At 32.6% G+C, this 21,023-nt stretch overlaps 2 protein-coding genes across 2 annotated transcripts in view; one reads left to right on the top strand and one right to left on the bottom strand.

Moving 5' to 3' along the window:
• The first annotated feature begins 531 nt into the window (after positions 1–531).
• LOTGIDRAFT_204362 (hypothetical protein) lies at positions 532–5,377 on the top strand. The gene is made up of 2 exons (XM_009062315.1): positions 532–647; positions 3,939–5,377. Exon 2 carries the CDS (start codon positions 3,984–3,986, stop codon positions 4,551–4,553), a length of 570 nt encoding a protein of 189 aa, XP_009060563.1. The 5' UTR covers positions 532–647; positions 3,939–3,983; the 3' UTR covers positions 4,554–5,377.
• Positions 5,378–6,007: 630 nt separating this feature from the next.
• LOTGIDRAFT_219052 (hypothetical protein) overlaps positions 6,008–21,023 on the bottom strand; it is a 39,320-nt gene continuing 24,304 nt past the window's right edge. The window contains exons 17-25 of the mRNA XM_009062314.1: positions 18,026–18,154; positions 17,638–17,710; positions 15,523–15,725; positions 12,332–12,501; positions 11,227–11,357; positions 10,624–10,748; positions 8,253–8,358; positions 7,105–7,181; positions 6,008–6,698 (exon numbers count right to left, since the gene is read on the bottom strand). Coding sequence (XP_009060562.1) covers positions 6,582–6,698; positions 7,105–7,181; positions 8,253–8,358; positions 10,624–10,748; positions 11,227–11,357; positions 12,332–12,501; positions 15,523–15,725; positions 17,638–17,710; positions 18,026–18,154 — 1,131 coding nt within the window. The 3' untranslated portion in view covers positions 6,008–6,581. The remainder of the gene's footprint in view (positions 6,699–7,104; positions 7,182–8,252; positions 8,359–10,623; positions 10,749–11,226; positions 11,358–12,331; positions 12,502–15,522; positions 15,726–17,637; positions 17,711–18,025; positions 18,155–21,023) is intronic.

Below are 21,023 nucleotides of genomic sequence, written 5' to 3'. Positions count from 1 at the left end.
CACTCTGACTGGGAGTTTGTCCAGGTATGTATGTGGTATATACCCTTACAGATACAGTTAGGCTAACTTGACTTAGTTTGAGTTTGAGTCAGATTACTAATTCCATTCAGAAAGGCGCATGGGTAGCCTGTGAATCTGAACCGCAAACACTATGTTAGAATTCAGCTTTACCGTTAGACGTTCTTCTATTCAATAATTTCGTATTTAGTATCCGTCTGTTTTTAATATATTATTTATCTTTATTTTATCATCCCACAGGTATCTTTCTTTCATTTGAGTGAAACATTTTATTATTAGGATTGACCAATATTATAATCCGAAGATATAGTTGAGAATCATAGTATTACAAACTTTTATCCTAAACCGAATGCACCACTCTCAGTTAGTGTAAGATATGTAAACTGATAATTTATTTGTGCATTTTGGAACAATAAGGTTTTATATTATATTGGTATTCTTTCTCATTTCAATTTAATCTAGATTCACATCTTGAACGAGACCATATATTCTTGTCATGCGCACTTCTTAAATAGCGTTTGAGATAAATTGTTTACATCGGTTGTCATGAACTAACTTAGAGGAAAGACATAGCTTGGTTCGATTGCAGTGCTATTTTCGAGTTATAGCGTACGTTCATCCGTCCACAAGTAAGTATGTATCATTTACAGTGAACTCTCCAACCAATTGAATTTTACTTGAATATCTTGCCCCTGACGCCTACCACCACTAAGACTGGAGTGGAATTATTAAATCTCAAATTCTAAGATTTCATAGAATTTGCACCCAACAGGATGATTTTGAATCTGCCTGTAAACTAGTTTTTGACAAATGAAGGGAAAGAGGTTATTCAAAAATATTTCTTCGAAAAATTAAGAATGACACGTTTTCAGGCATTTTGAGAAGAAATACCCCCCTCTGACCTTTTATTGGATTCGGTTCATTTCCCTGTGTCGCACATGCGAGCACATACATGTTACCCATTTTTTCAAAAATAACAAGAACGGAAAATTGTTTGCGATGACCTAATTTCTTGCGGAGATCAAAATATCATATACCTAATTTCTTGTAAAAAATGCGATTTACAATATGTTGGCGAGACTCAAAAAGTGCTTGGAACGCGATTCAATGGCCATCGCTATGATATAGTGCATGGCAAGGATAGACCAATTGCGAATCACTTCAACCTTCCCGATCATTCAATTGATGACCTTCTGATTATGCCTATAGAAACAGTTTCTAAATCACCTAGCATCAAATTTAAGCTTAGACGTCTACAACGCGAAAGTTACTGGATCGATCAACTACAGACTGTGAGGCCAAATGGACTCAACATTCAACACGATAACCAGATAATACCCTTTATAACGACATCTGATTCTACAGCTACCAAAACCTCCATAATAGTCAAACGCCATTACTCAGAACTTCAGAACAAATTTCCCCATGTATACACAAAATGTTTGGTTGTAGCTTACAAAAGAAATCAAAATCTTAGCAATTTCTCTTTCACGGTAGACTTGAACAATGCCCATTTATCCTAGGAGTAGATATTTCTTCATATAAATGTATCATGTTATATCAATAGATTCATCGATTTTTAAGTTAGATTTCTGGGAATACTTATTTCAGGACTGGTGGCATGGCTATATACGATATATTATATAACATGCAGTGTATATTTGTGTGTGTGTCTTTTCAAATAAAATCATACTAATGACTAACTAATTTTCACATAATTAATAGACTTATCTATTGCTCTGTGACTTAGGCCAGTGCTTTCATTGAGACTCGTCTCAATAAAAACTAACACTAATTTACTCTTAGCCACTTAGTGACTTACTACTTATTTTATTATAGTTATTGACTAGTATACAAATACAATGATTTCTGAATTGAATTTTGCCAATCATTTTCAAGTTAATTGAAATATCAATTACAAAATACTACTGTGAGTCTTACATTTACTTTGGGTTAATAAAATTGTTAGCCACTGGAAAGTTATTATTTTTTATTATGATTTTACAGAGGGAAATTTTAAGTCCGAAAAGTACAGATGTTTCCTCAGATATTCGACAAAATAATTAATATTGGTTTGTTTCAATTTTCTTTGAAATTTCCTAACTTTGACACAATATTTTATGAGTAATCAACTCGACAACGACTGCAAAATGTATCACCTATTTTCGTGTACAATGTTTTATCTATAAATAAGTCCATAAAAACACATATGGATACCTGATATTATGATAACCTTTTCTTAGTATAATAATCTTTAATAATATTTCATTATAACTAATGACAATTCCTTCATCAAAGATCAATGATTTAAAAAAAAAATAGTGACTGACAAATTAAGGTATGTAAAACGTAAGAGTATTCATAGCAAAAAGTCATTGAAACAGGATTGAATTTCTTCTATCACTAATCAAACCTCAAAGGGATGTGTCCAAATTTATAAACACCCACATTCATATGTTATTATCAGTGGCGGAGCCGCAGGAGGGGCAGCCGCCCCCCCCCCACACAGCCCCGAAGGCTAGTTTTTTGGGCAAGGCATTAAAAAAAAAAAAATTTTTTTTTGAACAGCCCGATTTTTTTTTTTAGGAATTTAAAAATGAAATCATGTCTTTGCCCGAATATCCTATACTATAACTGTATTTTTTTTAAATTGATAGCCCAACTGTATTCTCCTATAATAATATTTCATAATTCATATTATTTAAGGATCGAAATCACTGCCCGAATGTCATTCATATGATTATATTTTACATATTTCAAAAATTGAAATCATAGCCCGAAAGTAGAGTTTAGAACTTTTTTTTACACAACCAAAAAAAAGGCAATTCGGGCACAGATTTCAATTTTTTTCAATAAATATTGTATGACATACAATATTTGTTAAAAAAAAATGAAATCTGTGCCCGAACTGAGATAGTTCGGTAAGGTTTCACCTAACAAGTTAACAAATTCCTTGGCTTACTTCCCTTGAAAAATAGATCATTTAATAATTAAACTGAATACTTGTGGATCTCCTAAGGGGGGTAGTATCATGTGTTCTAGAAAGAGTGAAAATACTCTGCCAATAACAATAGTGTTTCTCTCGAAGAGTTTACAAAACTCTCATAACTAAGTTAGAAATTCGGGCAACCTCAGATAATATATTAATTATTATGTTATCTTGTTTTACAGGGCAAAATTGTAAAGAGGCCTTGGGCCTAAAATTTACCCTTCTTATTCAAGATTTTATTATTATTATTATTAATCCTTGAGCGTTCAAATCCATGAGTGTCAAGAATAATCGTATTTGAATGTTAAAATGACGACTCGTCATTTTAAGATACTGTGATATATAGAAAATACATAGAAATCAAGACTAAAATCAACCCCCTTTTAATAGTACGCTTACAAAATAATTTTGAATTCATCTGTGTTTATAAATGAAAAAAATGAGTAATTAATGTATTATTCATGCAATTGGAAAACTGGATTTAGTTAAAGTAGCTGGCACACTTTTTCTGTCAGTAGAAATTTCAGGACTATCTTCCTTTAAGTTAGAAAATATCTTTTTACTTCTTTGGATTTCTGTGTGGTACTCTATGAATCATTAGGTTGAGGCATCAAGTAGTGAGAAAGTTTCTTGGTTTACCATCCTGGGTTTTTTGGACATGACCACTTTCTAGTCTTTATGTCTTAATCGGCTTTTGAATACAACACAATGATTTCAACTTAATTTTAAACAAACTGACTGGTATAGGCCTACCAAACACTACAAACTACAATTTTGTTATTCAGGCTGCCATCGCATCAATTCTTGTATGCATCCCATGGTAGAAGTGTAAAGCAATAATCTATTACATACAACCACTAATACACGCATCATTTAAACAAAACAAACCAGTCTCCTTTAAATAATTATTGGTTAATTTTCATTTTTTCAGTCTGTACGCTGTGAACTGAAGGTCTGTTTCAAGAAAAACAAAGAAATGGGATTACTAGATAGATTAGCTCGTTGGTTGGGAATGAAAAAGAAAGAAGCTAATGTTCTTGTGGTAGGATTAGATAACAGTGGTAAAACTACAATACTAAATTATTTGAAACCAGAAGAATGTAAATCTCATGACATTGTACCAACAGTAGGGTTTAGTGTTGAAAAATTTGCTAATAGTTCACTACAGTTTACAGCTTTTGACATGTCTGGGCAAGGTAGATATCGTAATTTATGGGAACATTATTATCGCGAGTGTCATGGTATCATATTTGTAGTTGACAGCAGTGATAAATTACGGATGGTGGTGGCTAAAGATGAATTAGACCAATTACTGTCCCATCAAGACATTAAAAATCGTAGAATTCCTATTCTTTTCTTCGCTAATAAAATGGACTTGAGGGATTCTGTGTCTAGTGTGAAATGTTCAAGTCTTATGGGTTTGGAACTAATACGTGATAAAGCTTGGCATATATGTGCCAGTAATGCTATGACAGGAGAAGGTTTACATGAAGGAGTTGAATGGTTAACAGACCAAATAAAAGATCTTGTTGATAAAAAAAATTGATATTTCCGATCTGCTTGATTGTTCAAATGGAATAAGTAATAGAGGGAGTGGGGGGAGAATTTACAACTGTAATACACTGCAGTATGTGTTTTTAAGCTTCAAAAGTATTTTTCATGCAGTTTATGATAAGATTGCAAGCGAGAAGTGAATTAGCATGCATGACTTTGTTATTGTATGTGCATCCAAAATCTAATTCTGATTTCCCTTTTTATGATAATCCTCCACATTCATTAATATCTACTGCAATCCAACAGTAAAAATATTCTGATCTTTATTATTAACTTAATCAAATTTTTCAGTTATTGCTCATCCTTTGCCCAAATTCCAGAAAGAGTGACATAATGGGAGGCTAATGTTTTCATTAGATTTATGAGGTTTGTGAAAGTTCATAATTTTTTTATCAAAAAATCTGAATGTAACGTGCAAGTGACAACATTGAAAAGATTTTGTTATGTACTTATTTATCTGTATTATGTTGTAAGATTACTTTCTTGTTGTCAGAGAAGTGTTTTATATCAATGAATCAAATTTTTTTTTCATAAAAATTTTAAGAGGTATTCTCAGATGACTTGGATTTAAAGGAGGCCCTTGTGAGAGATAAGAGTTTTGTTTTTTAAAATTTTTTTTTTTAACTACAGTGAAATCCATGTGGTTGTATGAAAGAGAATACATTGTGTAGTCTTTTAATCCTGTTAACCCGATTTCTGTTCCTCTTGAATATTAAGATTACCTTTAGAAGAGGTAAAGCTACTCAAATTAATATGTTAAAATTGATCCACTGTATCTATATATAAAACTGTGATGAATAGAAAGTAAAATATTTTAAAATTAAAATTAGTGTTTTTTCTATACGCCAACATGAAATAGGGCTTTAAATAATAAAATTTCTGTCAAAATAAACCATTTATTCCTCTAACAATTTGTGTGTTTAAAAGCACACTTCCTCACGGAGTCCAAAATCAACACAATAAAAAGTAAATGACTGTTACAACAATGACATCTTGGTCACTCAAACAACTATCTGCAAAGTGAAGACATCAGTGAATGATGTAAAAAAAAAAAAGTTAATATGTAAGCACAGAGTGCAGGTATCAGTTTTTCGACTTTTCCTAATTTCAATAGGGTTCATTCATTGGTGATTACAAACACACACACACTAAGTTTGTCAAAAACAGGCAAGAATTGTGCCTTCTGGAGTGTTAACCAGCATTTCTAGAACAGAGCAATAATTCATACTAAATATTTTTGATTTCTCTGATTTTCAAAAAGGTTCATCCTTGGATGATTGCAAACACTCATATAAAAGTTTTATCAAAATGCGTCAAGAATTGTACATTTTTAGCTCGTAAACATTATAGAATGCACAATTCAGATTTTGATGAAACTTGGTAATATTGTTCAGTATCACCCCAAAAAAAGTGTTGACTGAAGGTTGAATATTTCATACTAGTGATTTTTACTGCTAAATATTTTTATTCAAAATCTAGGCTGCCAATGAGCGTATATTACCTTGCTAGACAAGCTATCTTTTAGATTAGGTTTAACATAAAATTGAAATAAAGAAGGAAGAATAGAATATTGAAGCATTAATTTGGAGATTTAACAAAAAAAAAGCCCAATTCTTGTTGACAGAAGGGTTCTGTAGCTCAAAGTGTTATCTTGAAATGACCTCACGTGCCTTGGTTAGGTCGAATAAATGATGATCGTGGGCTTTAATTTCCATCTGGTTACTTTAAATAAGTCATCTGTCCGCCACTCCTGTCTGTCCATATTTCTTGTAGACACATAGAGGGCTACAGTTTTTATTTGATCTTGAAATCAATTGTTTTAAAGAGGGCATATGAATATGAATAATTTTCACAGAATTAAACAATTATTTGGAGCTTAGCAACCATTTAATATCATAGCATGAATCCACCAATTGATGGACATTGGACATGGTGGTCAAATTTTTAACCTCATTCATCATCATGTGATCAAGAAAATACACGTCACTTTCTTTCCAATCTATAAAAAGGTTTATTTGTTTCACACATTGACATCAATAGCTTGTAAAACTGTTACTTCTGGAGCATTATTATGAGCACTGAACATTGAAAAACAATGATGTTGGGATAGTTGGCGTAAAAATGCTGTTAAATAAGCCTACAAAACAAAAATTATTGAAAATGTTATAGATGGTCTAATCATCAATTTTATAAAATGTATACAAAAGCTCTGAAATACACATCTACATTAAATAGATTAACATCAACTTAAGTAAATGTCTGTGAAAGTGTTCTATTTTTTATATTATCCTATTTGGGACAATATACTTACGACAGGTTAGAAACAATACATATTGTGTATACTGGTCTATCTATGTAGATGGCAGATAAGACTTGATGAATGCAGGTACAGCAAAGCCACTTAAAAATCAGGAAACCGAATTGTATTTTTGATTAATATACATGCATATGAGAAGATAAGTGCATATCTTTTTAAAAGTGTGGAGGCTAAGCTTAGCTACCCTTTAATAAGTTCATAAATGTTAGATAACAGAAACATGTACCTGTAAATTGATTTGATTTATAGGATCATTGATAGTATCAGGATCATCATCTTCCTCCTCTTCCCCTAAATCTATACCTAATTATTAAAATACAGAGTCAAATATTCAAATCATTAGTGCATCCAATTCAATTGTTTTAGAAATAATATAGAGGACTGTCTTGGTTTATTTCAGAATATTATATACATCTATATGCATATGATCTTTACTTTAGTGTTGAAATGGTTAGTGATTGCAATGAACCAGGTAATTTTTGGTAAGAAAATTTTGTTACTCTGTTTATTACTCAAGATAAAAGCAAGATCAAAAATAGCGATGCAATCGTAATACTCCCACATTTGTAATGGCTGCTAATTTGTCCGGGAGGTTGACAAGAGTTATCAGTAAATGAATGATTTTGAGAGTCAAATTTTCATAATTCATGGGGTTTGTTTACAGCTTTTTTATTCAAGTGGGATTAACTTAACATGTCAAGTTTCATTTAATCCATGTAGAATTGAATCTTTTGAGTGACAGCAAGTAGCGAATCTTTGTGTTAAGACAGTTATATATTTACGCACAGACAGACGAACGGACAGACAGGGGCGACGGCTAAATAAGGTTTATCCTTGGGTGATTACAAACACTCACACCAAGTTTTGTCAAAATCCACCAAGAAACCAGCTCTCTATCGTGTCCACAAACAATTCAAGAACCAGGCAATAACTCATAGTAAATATTTTTCGATTTGTCTGATTTTCAATAGGGTTCATCCTTGGGTGATTACAAATACTCACACCAGGCTCTCTATCATGTACACAAAGACAGACAGACAGACATCGCCAATCAATTAATTAATTGCTTTTATTATTGATATTTTACCACAAAAAAACAAAAGATCGCTGCTTTCAATTTTGCTGATTAATCACTGCCAATGACCTCGCATCAAGATGAAGGTCATTGCTTTTAAATCAAATGGCATGGGTCATTAATAGAGGTACTCATGCCATTCATTAAACCATATTTAAAGGTAATCATGATCACAAAAATCAGCCGTTGGACACAAACTCATAGTGTAATAGTCTCGCAGCTGATTGGTCATTTCAATTCGAAAACGAGGGATTTTCATTTCAACTGTCAAGGAATATTCAGCTTAGATTGAAGTTTACCTTCATAATTACTGCCAAAATCATTCAATAATTCTGATAAGGTATGACCAGAGGATGCATAATCACCATCATCATTATCACTGTCATCTTCCCAACCATTTTCTTGCTGTTCAAATACATATAATGTTTCATGATTGAGGTATTGGAAATACAGCATGAGAATAAATTTTAAGGGATTTTAATTTTTTAGTATCATTAATTTGCACCATTCCAATTTTTAAGTAATTTGAAATTTCGCTGAAACCAACTGTTTGATAACAATCCTGAAACAGGCCTTTTTTCAATTAACATATATAGTGTGTGTGTGGAACTGCAGGAACCACAGGAACCACAGATGTCTGATGGAAAATTTGAATGATGAAAATTTATGCTACACATACATTTCTTTTTTTTTTTTTAAACAAGTGGTTGCCTAGCAAGATATGCCAACTTTCCTGATACATTTTCAGTATATCAAGGGCAGTCACCTAATCATACCAAAAATCTAATTTGTACAAGATATTGTTGATTTAAACAAACACACATTATTTCATAAAATTCTGACATAAACTGTCACCTTTATCGATAACAAATTTTGATGGGTTTATACTAAGTCATGGGCAATAACTCAAATTCCGTTGATCGAAAAATTGTCAAATTTTATCTTGACTAAGATCTCATCATTATAAATGATCATACCAAATTTCATTTAAATCGGATGAAAATTGTAGTCTCTATTGCGTTCACAAACAAATTTTGACGCGTTTTTCATAAGTCAAGGGCAATAACTCAAAAACCTTTCATCGAAAGATAGCCAAATATGAACTTGTCCAATATCTCATCATTATAAATATTCACACCAAATTTCATTGAAATTGGATAAAACTGTTCTTCTCTATTGTGTTCACAACCAAATTTTGACGCGTTTTTTTATAAGTCAAGGGCAATAATTCAAAAACCGTTCATCGAAAACATCAAATTCAAACTTGTCCAAGATCCCATGAATATAAATGATCACACCCAATTTAATTCAAATCAGATAAAAACTGTCTATTGCGTTCACAAGCCAATTGTGGACCGACAGGGTCGACGACAATATACGCCCACATTATATAATGTGGTCGTATAAAAACCTCTTTACAATCCCTTTCAAGACTCGACATAATTCTGGTGAAATCGTAAGAAAAAATATAGTATAATTATCAATATTTCATAAATTAGTTGAAAACTAAATGGGCTGATGATAATAGTGAAGTTCTTGATCCATAGAAAACTACATATGGTTCTTCTTACATGGAAATAACACACACGAACATAGTTCACAAACAAAGTTTCATATGGTTCTTGTTCTTCATCATTTTTTTATTATCATATTCCCATTTATTAAATATTATGAAACTCATTTCAAATTATCTTTTGTCCTAATCATCTGGCCCGTTTCACTAAGGTACGTAAGTATTTACGTAAGTTTTATACTTATGCATAATGTAAGTATTTACTTACGTCCGTTTCACAAAAGTATGTGTAAGTATTAAGTAAAAAAAGTGGCGTAAGTACGAAAATGCGTGACGTAAAATCAATACATGATGACGTAATTCACGCTAGGCCTAAATAAATCGTCTTTCACTGTCACTTTTGTCAAAATGGCATCATCCGCAAGAAAACATAACTGGTCAATTATGAAATATCGGCATTTTTCGAAGCTGTTATGAAAATTTTTAATACAATTCGCGCCAAGTTCAGTCCTGGGGTGATCAGTATAACCAAACACGAAGCATGGTCGGTGGAAATGGAAAGATAAATAGACCTAATAAAATATTGAAATGAACACTTCTAAAGTTAAACTTGCTTAGTTAGCATTGTCCTAAACTCTAAAAGCAATTTTGAAATCATTAAATAAAAGACACGTGAATAATATTATGGATAGGGTAAACGTGTGTCCTCGATAAAACACATGTGCTTCGAATGCATTTCTATTCATAAATAACCAATGACAGTTTAGATACGCCACCTCCGTTTTAGTTAATCACATTGCCGACATCAAGTTTGTGACATGACATGTCTATGATCTGAGGTACGATCTCTGGAAACTCTTTCCTTTCATTCTTATTAAATGTAAATACATCCTGTCAATTACAAACTAATTGTCGGCGTTTTTCTAACACTAGATCAATCGCCAAAACGTACTTACGCCTGCTTGTAGTTGACATAGGATTTAGGCGACATATTTACGTAAGTTTTTAGTGAAACGCAAATTTTACCTACATATATACTTACGTAAATATTTATACTTACGTACCTTAGTGAAACGGGGGCCTGCAATATAAAGGTTTAATGGAATACATTTATAAAGTTGTATTATTAACAATGTAAAAATAAAATGTAGTCTTACTGTATCCTCATCTTCTTCACCAACTCCAGTTCTAGCTGATTCTACTTCTAATTGATTTGCTAATTCATTAATTAATAACTTATAAATCTTTACTAATACTGGTATTTCTGTCCATTCATCAGGATCTAAAGGATATTGAAAGAAGGCACTCCTGACATTCTGGAGGTTTATGAGAGATGTCCATCATTTTGTGCTAGTGAATATTCTTTCCACAATTTGTATTTTATTGTATTCTATTAAATTGACTTTTTCTTAGTCATTCAATGGTTTAGTGAGTTGAATTGATGAGTGATAGTTGGAAGTTTTCCTCCCTACTTCAACAAGAAACCAAAAAATACCATTCAATAACAGTAATCTATGAATCAGTCTCAATCATTCAATCAGGTGATTAAAGTTTCTATTAAATAACATCATTTGCAATGTACAAAGAAGGTTTCATGATAAATATATTAACATCTTGGAAAACACAAAGAATGAATTAATGTTACCTAAACTGAGACAGTTTTTTGCAGCAGTAATAAAGAAAACCCTAAAAATGTGAAGAAATCAAAATATGCTGCTAGAAAATTTATGATTTTTATGGATGGTTAAATTGAAACATACCAGATGAAGATTTAGATCTGGTTTTCACGCCATCTGTCCTTTGTATCAATTCTCCAGGTACTGTTATCTCTTGTAATCTTATATCATTATTCTGTATAGTATGTAGTAATAATTTACATAATGCTACAACACTACAATTATAACACAATCTTATGTTAGTATACTGCAAGGCTGTTGATTTGGCTCTATTTGCCGATCCTGACAGACGGGGCTGCCCAAATGACCGACAGTCAATATCCTCTATCTGTGAAATGCAAAATTTAATGAACTCTCTAATGGAATACGAAGCCATCAATCACTGCTTTACATTACAATAACCTTATTACCAACCCAATAATCTGATAATCCCAAAATTACCTGTTTTAAGTGTTTAATTTTTTTCAAAACTTAAAACATACTTTGATGGTGATTAAGTTAAACTGTTGGTTAAATGACACGCTTGACATTTCTTTTGCCAAACATCATGACAATACCGGTAGGCTATTATACAAGACCTTCTCTCAACGGAAAATTCAGATCAAATTTCACAGGTTGTTGAAAATTGTCCAATTGACAACAAAATAAATCAACAGCCCTGGAATAGCTATATAGCATTTAGTAAAAATTTACAAAGGGCTACAATATTACAATTTCATCACAATCTTACATTAGTATTTTGTATATTGTATCATGTAATTTACGTAATGCTATAATTATAACATAATCCTTGTAAGACATTTAGAAGTATCACTACACATTAAGAGACAACAATTGTTATAGATATAGACTTCTATTTATTCCTTTTGAACACAACGTTTCATTACACATACAGGTAACGTTCTCAAATAATGAAACGGTGTGTTCAAAAAGATAAATAGAAGTCTATATCCATAACAATTGTTGTCTCTTAATTATAACATAGTCTTCAATTAATATTCTTTGTAGCATTAAAATTATACATAATGCTACAATTTTAGCATAATCTTCTATACAGCACCACATGAAGAATGTAATTTACATAACTCTCCCTTATTACCATTATTACCGTAGTATAAAATATTCTACATAAGGCTACAATGCCATAATTAATAAAATACTTTTATCATATTTTACTAAGAATACTTACCTTATTTTCCTTTCATAAGAACCATAAAATAAATGCTGCCTTGAACACCATTCTGTTAAAACAAATCCTAATGCTGGCTTACCAGTAGGACTTGGTACACTACTTAAAAAATCTAAAACAGCTTCCAACTGATTATTTACAATAAGATGGGCAAAAACCAATACTAATGACTGAAATGTAAATACAAAACTTGTTTGAGTAGTCTGAAACTTGCTGACTCCTCGACCTTTGAAATTTGTACAGCAATTTGGGCGACTTTTTTTTTTCCATATTCGCAGTACTTCTTTTAATGTGAGGTTAAAATACGTTACAAATAAAGTTTTATAACACTCCAGAAAATTTCCTTAAAATTAAAGAGCCACAATAGGAAAATATATAATACTTTTTTTATTACAAATATGTAATCAAAATATCATTAGAAGTCGTATGCAAAAAACCGATGAAAAACAATTAAGAAATAAAGCCACAGTAAAGGTCCAAAGTTCATTATCGCACCTGTTGCCGAAGATTTAAGATTCTAATTACCGAACGCTTCCGAATAATACTGAAAACAATGCATGACGTCATGTTATGCCTAGTTCACACCAACGGCGAATGCCGCGCTTTAAATCGGCGAGCAAAGCACCATCCTAAGTAATGTTACGCTCTGATAAGCTCTGATACGAATTGGTTACACTTTGGGGACGAATTATTTCCTGATTTGATCAGGCCTTGTTACGCTTTAAATCAGGCTTTGATTAGCTTTATTAAGCTTTGATGCGGTTATGACGCTTTAAATCATGCTCTGATACGATTATCAAGCTCTGTTGTGCATTGTTAAGCTCTGTTACGCATTGGAAAATTTCGAGATCGTCAATTTCATGCCGCTTTTGATCAAGTGGTGACAGACCGTGAAGACTGGGGTCCCCACTTTGAATAAAGATCTGTTAAGCTTTCCTACGCTTTGAGTCAAGCTTTGCTGAACTTTGTTACGCTTTGTTAAGCTTTAATCAATTCGTGACAGAGCGCCCAAAATTTTTAAACAGTTTAAGATTTTTTGGCGCTCTTGCCGAATATCCAGCTTTGCTCAAAGCTTTCGAACGATCTATTACGACCTTGGCGCTTTAGTCGAGCTTTGTTACGCTTTGTACGCAGCTTTAAAGCGCCATCAAAGCGCCGTTGGTGTGAACTGAGCATTGGGAACATTTATCAACTGTCAAACAATGGCGTCAATGGCACACGAGGAAAAAGCATCTGAAGCACGGCATATCGAATCCAGTGAAGACGAAGACGAACCAGTAAATGATTTGTTGTATGGGTCATCATCTTTTGGGATGAACATGAAAGAATAAACCTTACAGAAAATTCAGATTCAGATGAAAACGAGGAGGTCGTTGCTGCTGTGGCTGGAATAAATCCATACCAGTTCGAACCATACGCTTCAGACTCCGAGACCAGGGAGAAAATCCAGAAGAAAATAGACTTCAAGACAATTCTTGGTAAATTTAATTTAATTTGCGAGCTTCCATTTTATCCTTTTAAAGAATCTGGCTTTTCTCTTTCATCAATATGACAGACACTATTTTCGGGGTGCGTCTTTTCACTACCGATGGCCATCGACTAAGTTTTGTTTTGCAAGTTGAAAAGTTTTTTGTACTGTTAGTTTTAGAATGTCTTTGCTTTGATCAAAAAAATCATTTTTTGTAAGTTTACATTAAATGGAAATACTTTTCTCTCCATGGAAATTCAACCCAAATAAGGTCACTAATTATGGCTGAAAATTGTCCTCTGTAAAAACAAATTTTGAAGACATAAATGTGTTTATATATATAAGACATTCTAAGACTAACACTTTTACTTTGAAGATTCTATCCCGATTCTCAAAAAAATTATGGCAAATAAAGGGGGGGGGTCCAAATAATTATTACTTTTTGTACGAACGTGTGACAGAAAACAAAAAAAAACTTTTAAGACGTCTTAAATAGTTGGACTATGAAGGTGTCACAGAAAAAAATAAATATACTTTTGCATTTCCTCAGGTGTTCTTGTGGAAATTGTGAGGTGATGCCGACAGCTAGAGAATGCATTTGTTGCAATGAAGTGCAGAGGGTGTTAGATGTCAAAAATGAAGAAGACATTTCCTGCATAACACACATCCAGGATTTTCAACAGTCTGCCTTGATGTTCATGTTTTGAGTGTTGCATGCTTCCAGTACAGACAGGAATATGGAGACAGACCAGAACAGGCTAATGAGTAATAAACTAATTCTATATCTTCAATACTTCTTTTGAATCAAATTGTAAATTGCACATTACAAAATACATGTCTAAACAATTTTACAGCATTTATAAAATAATAAAATACCAAAACAAAATAAATACCATGCATCATTTATGCAAGGAGTAGGTGTAACTGCCAATGGCAACGGTTCTGGTTCAGAATGCACTGAAGGTATGGCATTACAGTTCAGCTGCACTTTCTTCGGTTTTCGTCCTAAGTGTTTCAACTCAAACCGAAAACGAAATGGGAAACAATCCAGAGTAAAATGATCTGAACAAATGGCACAATATGCAGTTGGACCAGACCATACTGCCCTCTTTACCTTCACGAAGTCAACCCATTGTCGGCAAAGTGATCGATCCTTTGGAAAAGTATGCAAAGAATATCCATCTTTGTGTGTATTTCCACAGTTCGCAGCAACGCATCTTGTGCCACTTCCACTGCTTTTACCACCGCGATGTCCCCTCTGCATTATAATGATACAAAAACTTTTAATAAAAACTTACTATTTGTACGTAGATTCAGTGTAAACAAAGTGATTTCAATAACCGAAAGTAGCTATCTGTTCTCAATGTGACGTCATTTTGCCGAGAACTTACGGAACTTACCGATCGACAAATTTATCCAGTTGATTAAAATCGACGAAAACACACTTGTGTTGATAACTTTGTTATTATTGTAAATTTTCTTCTCAGACTTTTTGCAATAGTTTTCAAAATGAAGGATCATGAAGGAAATGAGAAATACATTTTTTTGAAAATTTTCTACTTGTGGCTCTTTAAACACTTACAAAAACACACGAACATACTTTCGCATATTTAATTCAAAGATAGATTTTAAGTAAGAACTTATTCCATACACGAACTATATCATGAAAGTAAATATGCAATTTAAGCTTGAGATAAGGGTTACAAAAAATAAGAAAACGTACCTGTACAACACTTAAAGTTTCTGCTTGTAACAATTTACTCAAAACAGCTCGCAACATCAAATCCAAATCATCACCTAATTGTTTACCAACACGACTAATCACAACTGATACTAAACGTCCAACAAAACAGGCTGTACCCTCAGATGTTTTTGGGTCAAGCAACTTGGATACAACTTGAATAATGTAAAATAAACCACTCTTTCCTACAAAGTTCAATTCGTTTTCATCTTAGTAAATATTCAAATAAAAACACCTTAAATATTGGTAAATTCATATCATTGGGATTTGGGTGTTTAAAAAAGATTGTAATAAACTTTGTCTGTGAAATTACAAGACCCAAAGACAATTTAGTGAAAATTGGAATGGAGCAAATCTGCACTATAAGTGTCCCTGATACATGTAAAAAGTTTAGAAAACCTCTTCATAATTCTTTATAGAGCTAAAGTGAATTTCAACTTTTATTTCATAGTACTAAAAGGATGAAAATCTGATGTCTTGTAAGTAACAAAAGCTAAACAGACTAAACTTACTTTGTTGGATTACCACTTGAAATACATAAAAATACAGTGGACTGTCGAAATGTACATAGATATCTTTGTGTGACTTAAGATGCACACTATTCACCTCCACAAGCTATAGGTTAATAAAGCCTAACGCAGACGAGGAACATTTCTGTCGACGAACAAAAACATCGAAGAAATACATTTGTTTTCCGTTATCCGCAGACGACCAACGTTTAGCTTGAACAATACGCCAGTGCCACGGAAAATCACATTACTTCAAAATGGCGACGTCCAGAAGAAGATAGCTTGACAGGCAAGGTAATATACGCTCACTGGCAGCTTTGATTTTGAACATAAATATTTAGCAGTACAGTAACAATCACCAGTATGAAATATTCAACCTTCAGTCATACATTTCTTTTGAACTCTTTAGGGCGATACTGAATAATATTGAGTATGAGTTATTGCCCTAGTTCTTGAACACGTGTTCAATCTTTAGCTCGTGAAAACTCTAGAAGACAAATATTCAATCTTTAACGCAATAATGAATAAAGATAGCTTGCCAGGCAAGGTAATATATGCCCACTGGCAGCTTTGATTTTGAACATAAATATTTAGCAGTACAGTAACAATCACCAGTATGAAATATTCAACCTTCAGTCATACACTTCTTTTGAACTCTTTAGGGTCATACTGAATAATATTGAGTTTGAGTTATCGCCCTAGTTCTTAAAAACGTGTTCAATCTTTAGCTCGTGAAAACTCTAGAAGACACATATTCAATATTCAGTGCGGTAATGAATAATAATAATAAAAAATAATAAAAGTTTTGTCAAAATTCGGCAAGAATCATGCCTTCTAGAGTTTTTATTAGTTACAAATTAAACGTGTTTTCAAGATCAAGGGTAATAACTCCTACTAAATATTTTTTCGATTTTTCTGATTTTCAATAGGCTTTATCCTTGGGTGATAACAAACACTCAAGCCAAATTTCATCAAAATCCATCAAAAATAGTGCCTTCTAGAGTGTTTACAAGCTAAAAATTGAACGCGTTTTCAAGAATAAGCTCAATAACTCATACTTAATATTTTTCGATTCTTCTGATTTTCAATAGGGTTTATCCATGGTTTCATAATAAACACTCATGTCAAGTTTCGTCAAAATCCACCAAGAATTGTGCCTTCTAGAATGTTTATGAGCTAAAAATTGAACGCGTTTTCAATAACAAGGGCAATAACTCATACTAAATATTTTTTGATTCTTCTGATTTTCATTAGGGTTCATCCTTGGTTGATTATGAATACTCATACCCAGTTTTGTCAAAATTCCTCAAGAATTGCGTCTTGTAGATTGTTTACGAGCAATTGTGGACAGACATGGATGATGGCAATATACGCCACCCATTTCAAGTGGGCGTAAAAAAATCAAACGTTTAATCTCACGAACATTTTTGTTCGTGTTTCTGTAATCCGCAGACAGTGAAAAAAATGATCGAAACAAATTTTTTACCATTGTTCGCTTAAAATGTGCCTAGTCTGCGTTGGGCTTAATAGAACCAATAGTTCACATTCAATAAAAAAATTTGATGCACCGGTAATAAACAAGCCTCACCTCTTTCATCTTTCCACTGCATTACTTGTTCTAAATCCACAGAGCAAAAGGCACGCAAACATTCACCACCACTCTAGAAAATTCATTAAATGGTATTATTCTTGTGGCATATAAACATTTCTAAACTTTTGTTCTTTTGTGTAATGTATTGAAATTTGAAAATTCACTCTTGTATATCATAATGCTGTGACTTCATTTACTAAAGTACTATGCATATTCCTGAAGACTTAAATTCCTGTTTTTTTTTCCAAAGCATTTTTTTTATTAGCATTATCAAAAATTTATTATTGCTGAACAGGTTTTTTTTCTGAAACATGATTCTGGCAGCTGATATGAGAAAATACGAGCTGAGTAGGCATACATTTAGAAGAATATATTTTATAAATACCTGTAAGGTGTCATTATCATCACTTTTCATAATACATTCTATAGCTGATGGGAAGGCTAAATTCATCATGGATATAGATAAAGGTTTCTGACCACCTCGTACTAATGTTGTCAATATATCTAGTGCTGTCTAAACATAATTGAAGTATAGAACATGTACATAAGTTACAGGTATTATGAAGTCTGATAGACGTTTTTATATCTAGTTGCAAGCCTTCAGTTCACCAGAATCTTTTTTGAAAGCTTTGCACAACACCATCAACACATTAATGCTTTTCATAATAATATTCTTTTGCATTAAATTAAATTTTTTAAAATCAGTAGGCTTAAAAATTTAGTTTACTCTTTTTGCATTTATCAATAAGAATTATATTAAAGAAATAGAAATGAACTATAAATATGACCAATAGGGCCTACAAAAGTACATTATATTCTGAACACAAAACAGAACTAAACATAATTGTATAAATTTTGTACTGATGTAAATTGAGACGATAGCTTATAATTATCAAAACTTTTCCTCCTATAATGGATATTGGGTTCCTGAAAAGATGTAAAAAAAAATAATCGTCTATCTGAACTATGTTTACATTACATCTTCAGCTAGAGCAGGAGGTGATGTCAGTAAAAATCAAAATTATGGCAAATTAGGTACTTTATATCATAAAAAGTAATAAAATATCACAATATTGTACATGTTTCAAAAACAAACTGATGTCCAAATCTTAAACAATCTCAACGTTTTCCTTCAATACTCAACAGACATAATTTTCCGCATTTATTATCAAAGATGTAATTGACCCTTGACTTCATTTCCTAAGCGTAGCTAGGGTTTCACTATAGGAGACACAATTCAGAGGGAAAAAATACAATTCAATGGATTAAAGATAGCTTGCGTTGCAAGATAACATACGCCCACTGGCAGCTGTCAGAAATAATAAAACAGTCTTCAGTGACTAAAGTACGAATTTTCTCATATTGAAGAAAGTATTCATGCTGAATAATTCCACAAAATTTTTTAAAATCAATATCAATAACCCAAATACAACAAACAATTAAATCACACAGCTCTAATCCAGGGCAAAAAACAGCTTTTGACGCGTTTTTACAAAGACAAGGGCAATAACTCAAAAAACGTTCATCAAAAATATCTCCTGTTAGAACTTGTCCGAGATCTTATCAATTCCAATGATCACACCAAGTTTCATCAGAATCGGTTGAAAACTGTAGCTTCTATTGTGCTCACAAACAAATTTTGACGCGTTTTTCGTAAGTTAATGGCATTAACTCAAAAACATTTCATCAAAAATGCGTCAAGTTAGAACTTGTCCGAGATCTTATCAATTTCAATGATTACACCAAGTTTCATCAGAATCGGTTGAAAACTGTAGCTTCTATTGTGCTCACAAACAAATTTTGACGCGTTTTTACAAAGTCAAGGGCAATAACTCAAAAACTGTTCATCGAAAATGCGTCCAGTTAGAACTTGTCCGAGATCTTATCAATTCCAATGATCACAACAAGTTTCATCAGAATCGGTTGAAAGCTGTAGCTTCAATCCTGCTCACAAACTATTTTTAACAAATTTCAACACGTTTTAACAAAGTCAAGGGCAATAACTCAAAAACTGTTCATCGAAAATGCGTCAAGTCAGAACTTGTCCGAGATCTTATCAATTCCAATGATCACACCAAGTTTCATCAGAATCGGTTGAAAGCTGTAGCTTCAATCCTGCTCACAAACTATTTTTAACAAATTTTGACGTGTTTTTACAAAGTCAAGGGCAATAACTCAAAAACCGTTCATCGAAAATGCGTCAAGTCAGAACTTGTCCGAGATCTTATCAATTTCAATGATTACACCAAGTTTCATCAGAATCGGTTGAAAACTGTAGCTTCTATTGTGCTCACAAACAAATTTTGACGCGTTTTTACAAAGTCAAGGGCAATAACTCAAAAACTGTTCATCGAAAATGCGTCCAGTTAGAACTTGTCCGAGATCTTATCAATTCCAATGATCACAACAAGTTTCATCAGAATCGGATGAAAACTGTAGCTTCAATCCTGCTCACGAACAATTTTTAACAAATTTCAAGGCGTTCTAAGTCAAGGGCAATATCTCAAAAACCGTTTATCGAAAATATGTCAAATTCGAACTTAACCAAGATCTTATCAATCTAAAGCATCACACCAAGTTTTATCAAAATCAGATAAAAACTGTAGTCTCTATAGTGCTCACAAGAAATGTTGACGGACAGGGGCGACGACAATATACGACCACATATTCATGTGGGCGTATACAAAGTATCAGTTATTTTGAGAAAAATGACCTAAATTTACCAATAATGGTATCAGAAATTATTTTTAACAACCAGCCTCTATTTCCTTGTGGTCTGCTGTCGTCCTATCCACGTCCATTTTACAAAAATATTGGCTTATTTGTTCCGAATTATTTTTCAAAAGCAACTTCAGAACTATTTCAAAAGTCACGCAATGTCACTATAGTAATGGGCCAGGTTAACCACACGCACCCGCAAAGCTAGCTCTTCCTTTGTGGCAAAACAGGCAAGTCTTCATTTTGAAACATGTGTGCGGATACCAGCAAGACGGATGAGGTCAAACAGGTCATAAGACGAAAACCAACAAAAAATGCTTTTACAATAATAATACACCCACAAGAATAGATTTTGTATTCTGGTTTTTTTTCTGAGTCATTTTTTATTTGCTTTACTTGGAAAAGAAACGATTCTGCAACCCATTTTTTGAAGTCTTACATCTCTTTAAAATAACTGGTAAATTGGATGCTATGAAATTCCAATATCAACATAACATTTAATTTTTACTTCCTATAGAAAATTATCTGATAGAAAATTTGGTTGCCTCCTTTTGAATCAATACATAGGTTTAAATCTGATTTTGTCAATCTTTTATCAGGGTCAGGTCTGCATTCTACAGTTAAGAAGATAATTCTTAATGTTTTTTTCGATTTTTCTCATTTTC

This window comes from Lottia gigantea, assembly GCF_000327385.1.
Source record: "Lottia gigantea unplaced genomic scaffold LOTGIsca_50, whole genome shotgun sequence".
Taxonomy (NCBI): domain Eukaryota; kingdom Metazoa; phylum Mollusca; class Gastropoda; family Lottiidae; genus Lottia; species Lottia gigantea.
Note: the sequence above shows the minus strand (reverse complement) of the source record. Positions and strands in the feature narration are given on the sequence as shown.

Coding starts and splice junctions, on each gene's coding strand:
- LOTGIDRAFT_204362 (XM_009062315.1), top strand. CDS start 3,984: ATGGGATTACTAGATAGATTAGCTCGTTGGTTGGGAATGAAAAAGAAA.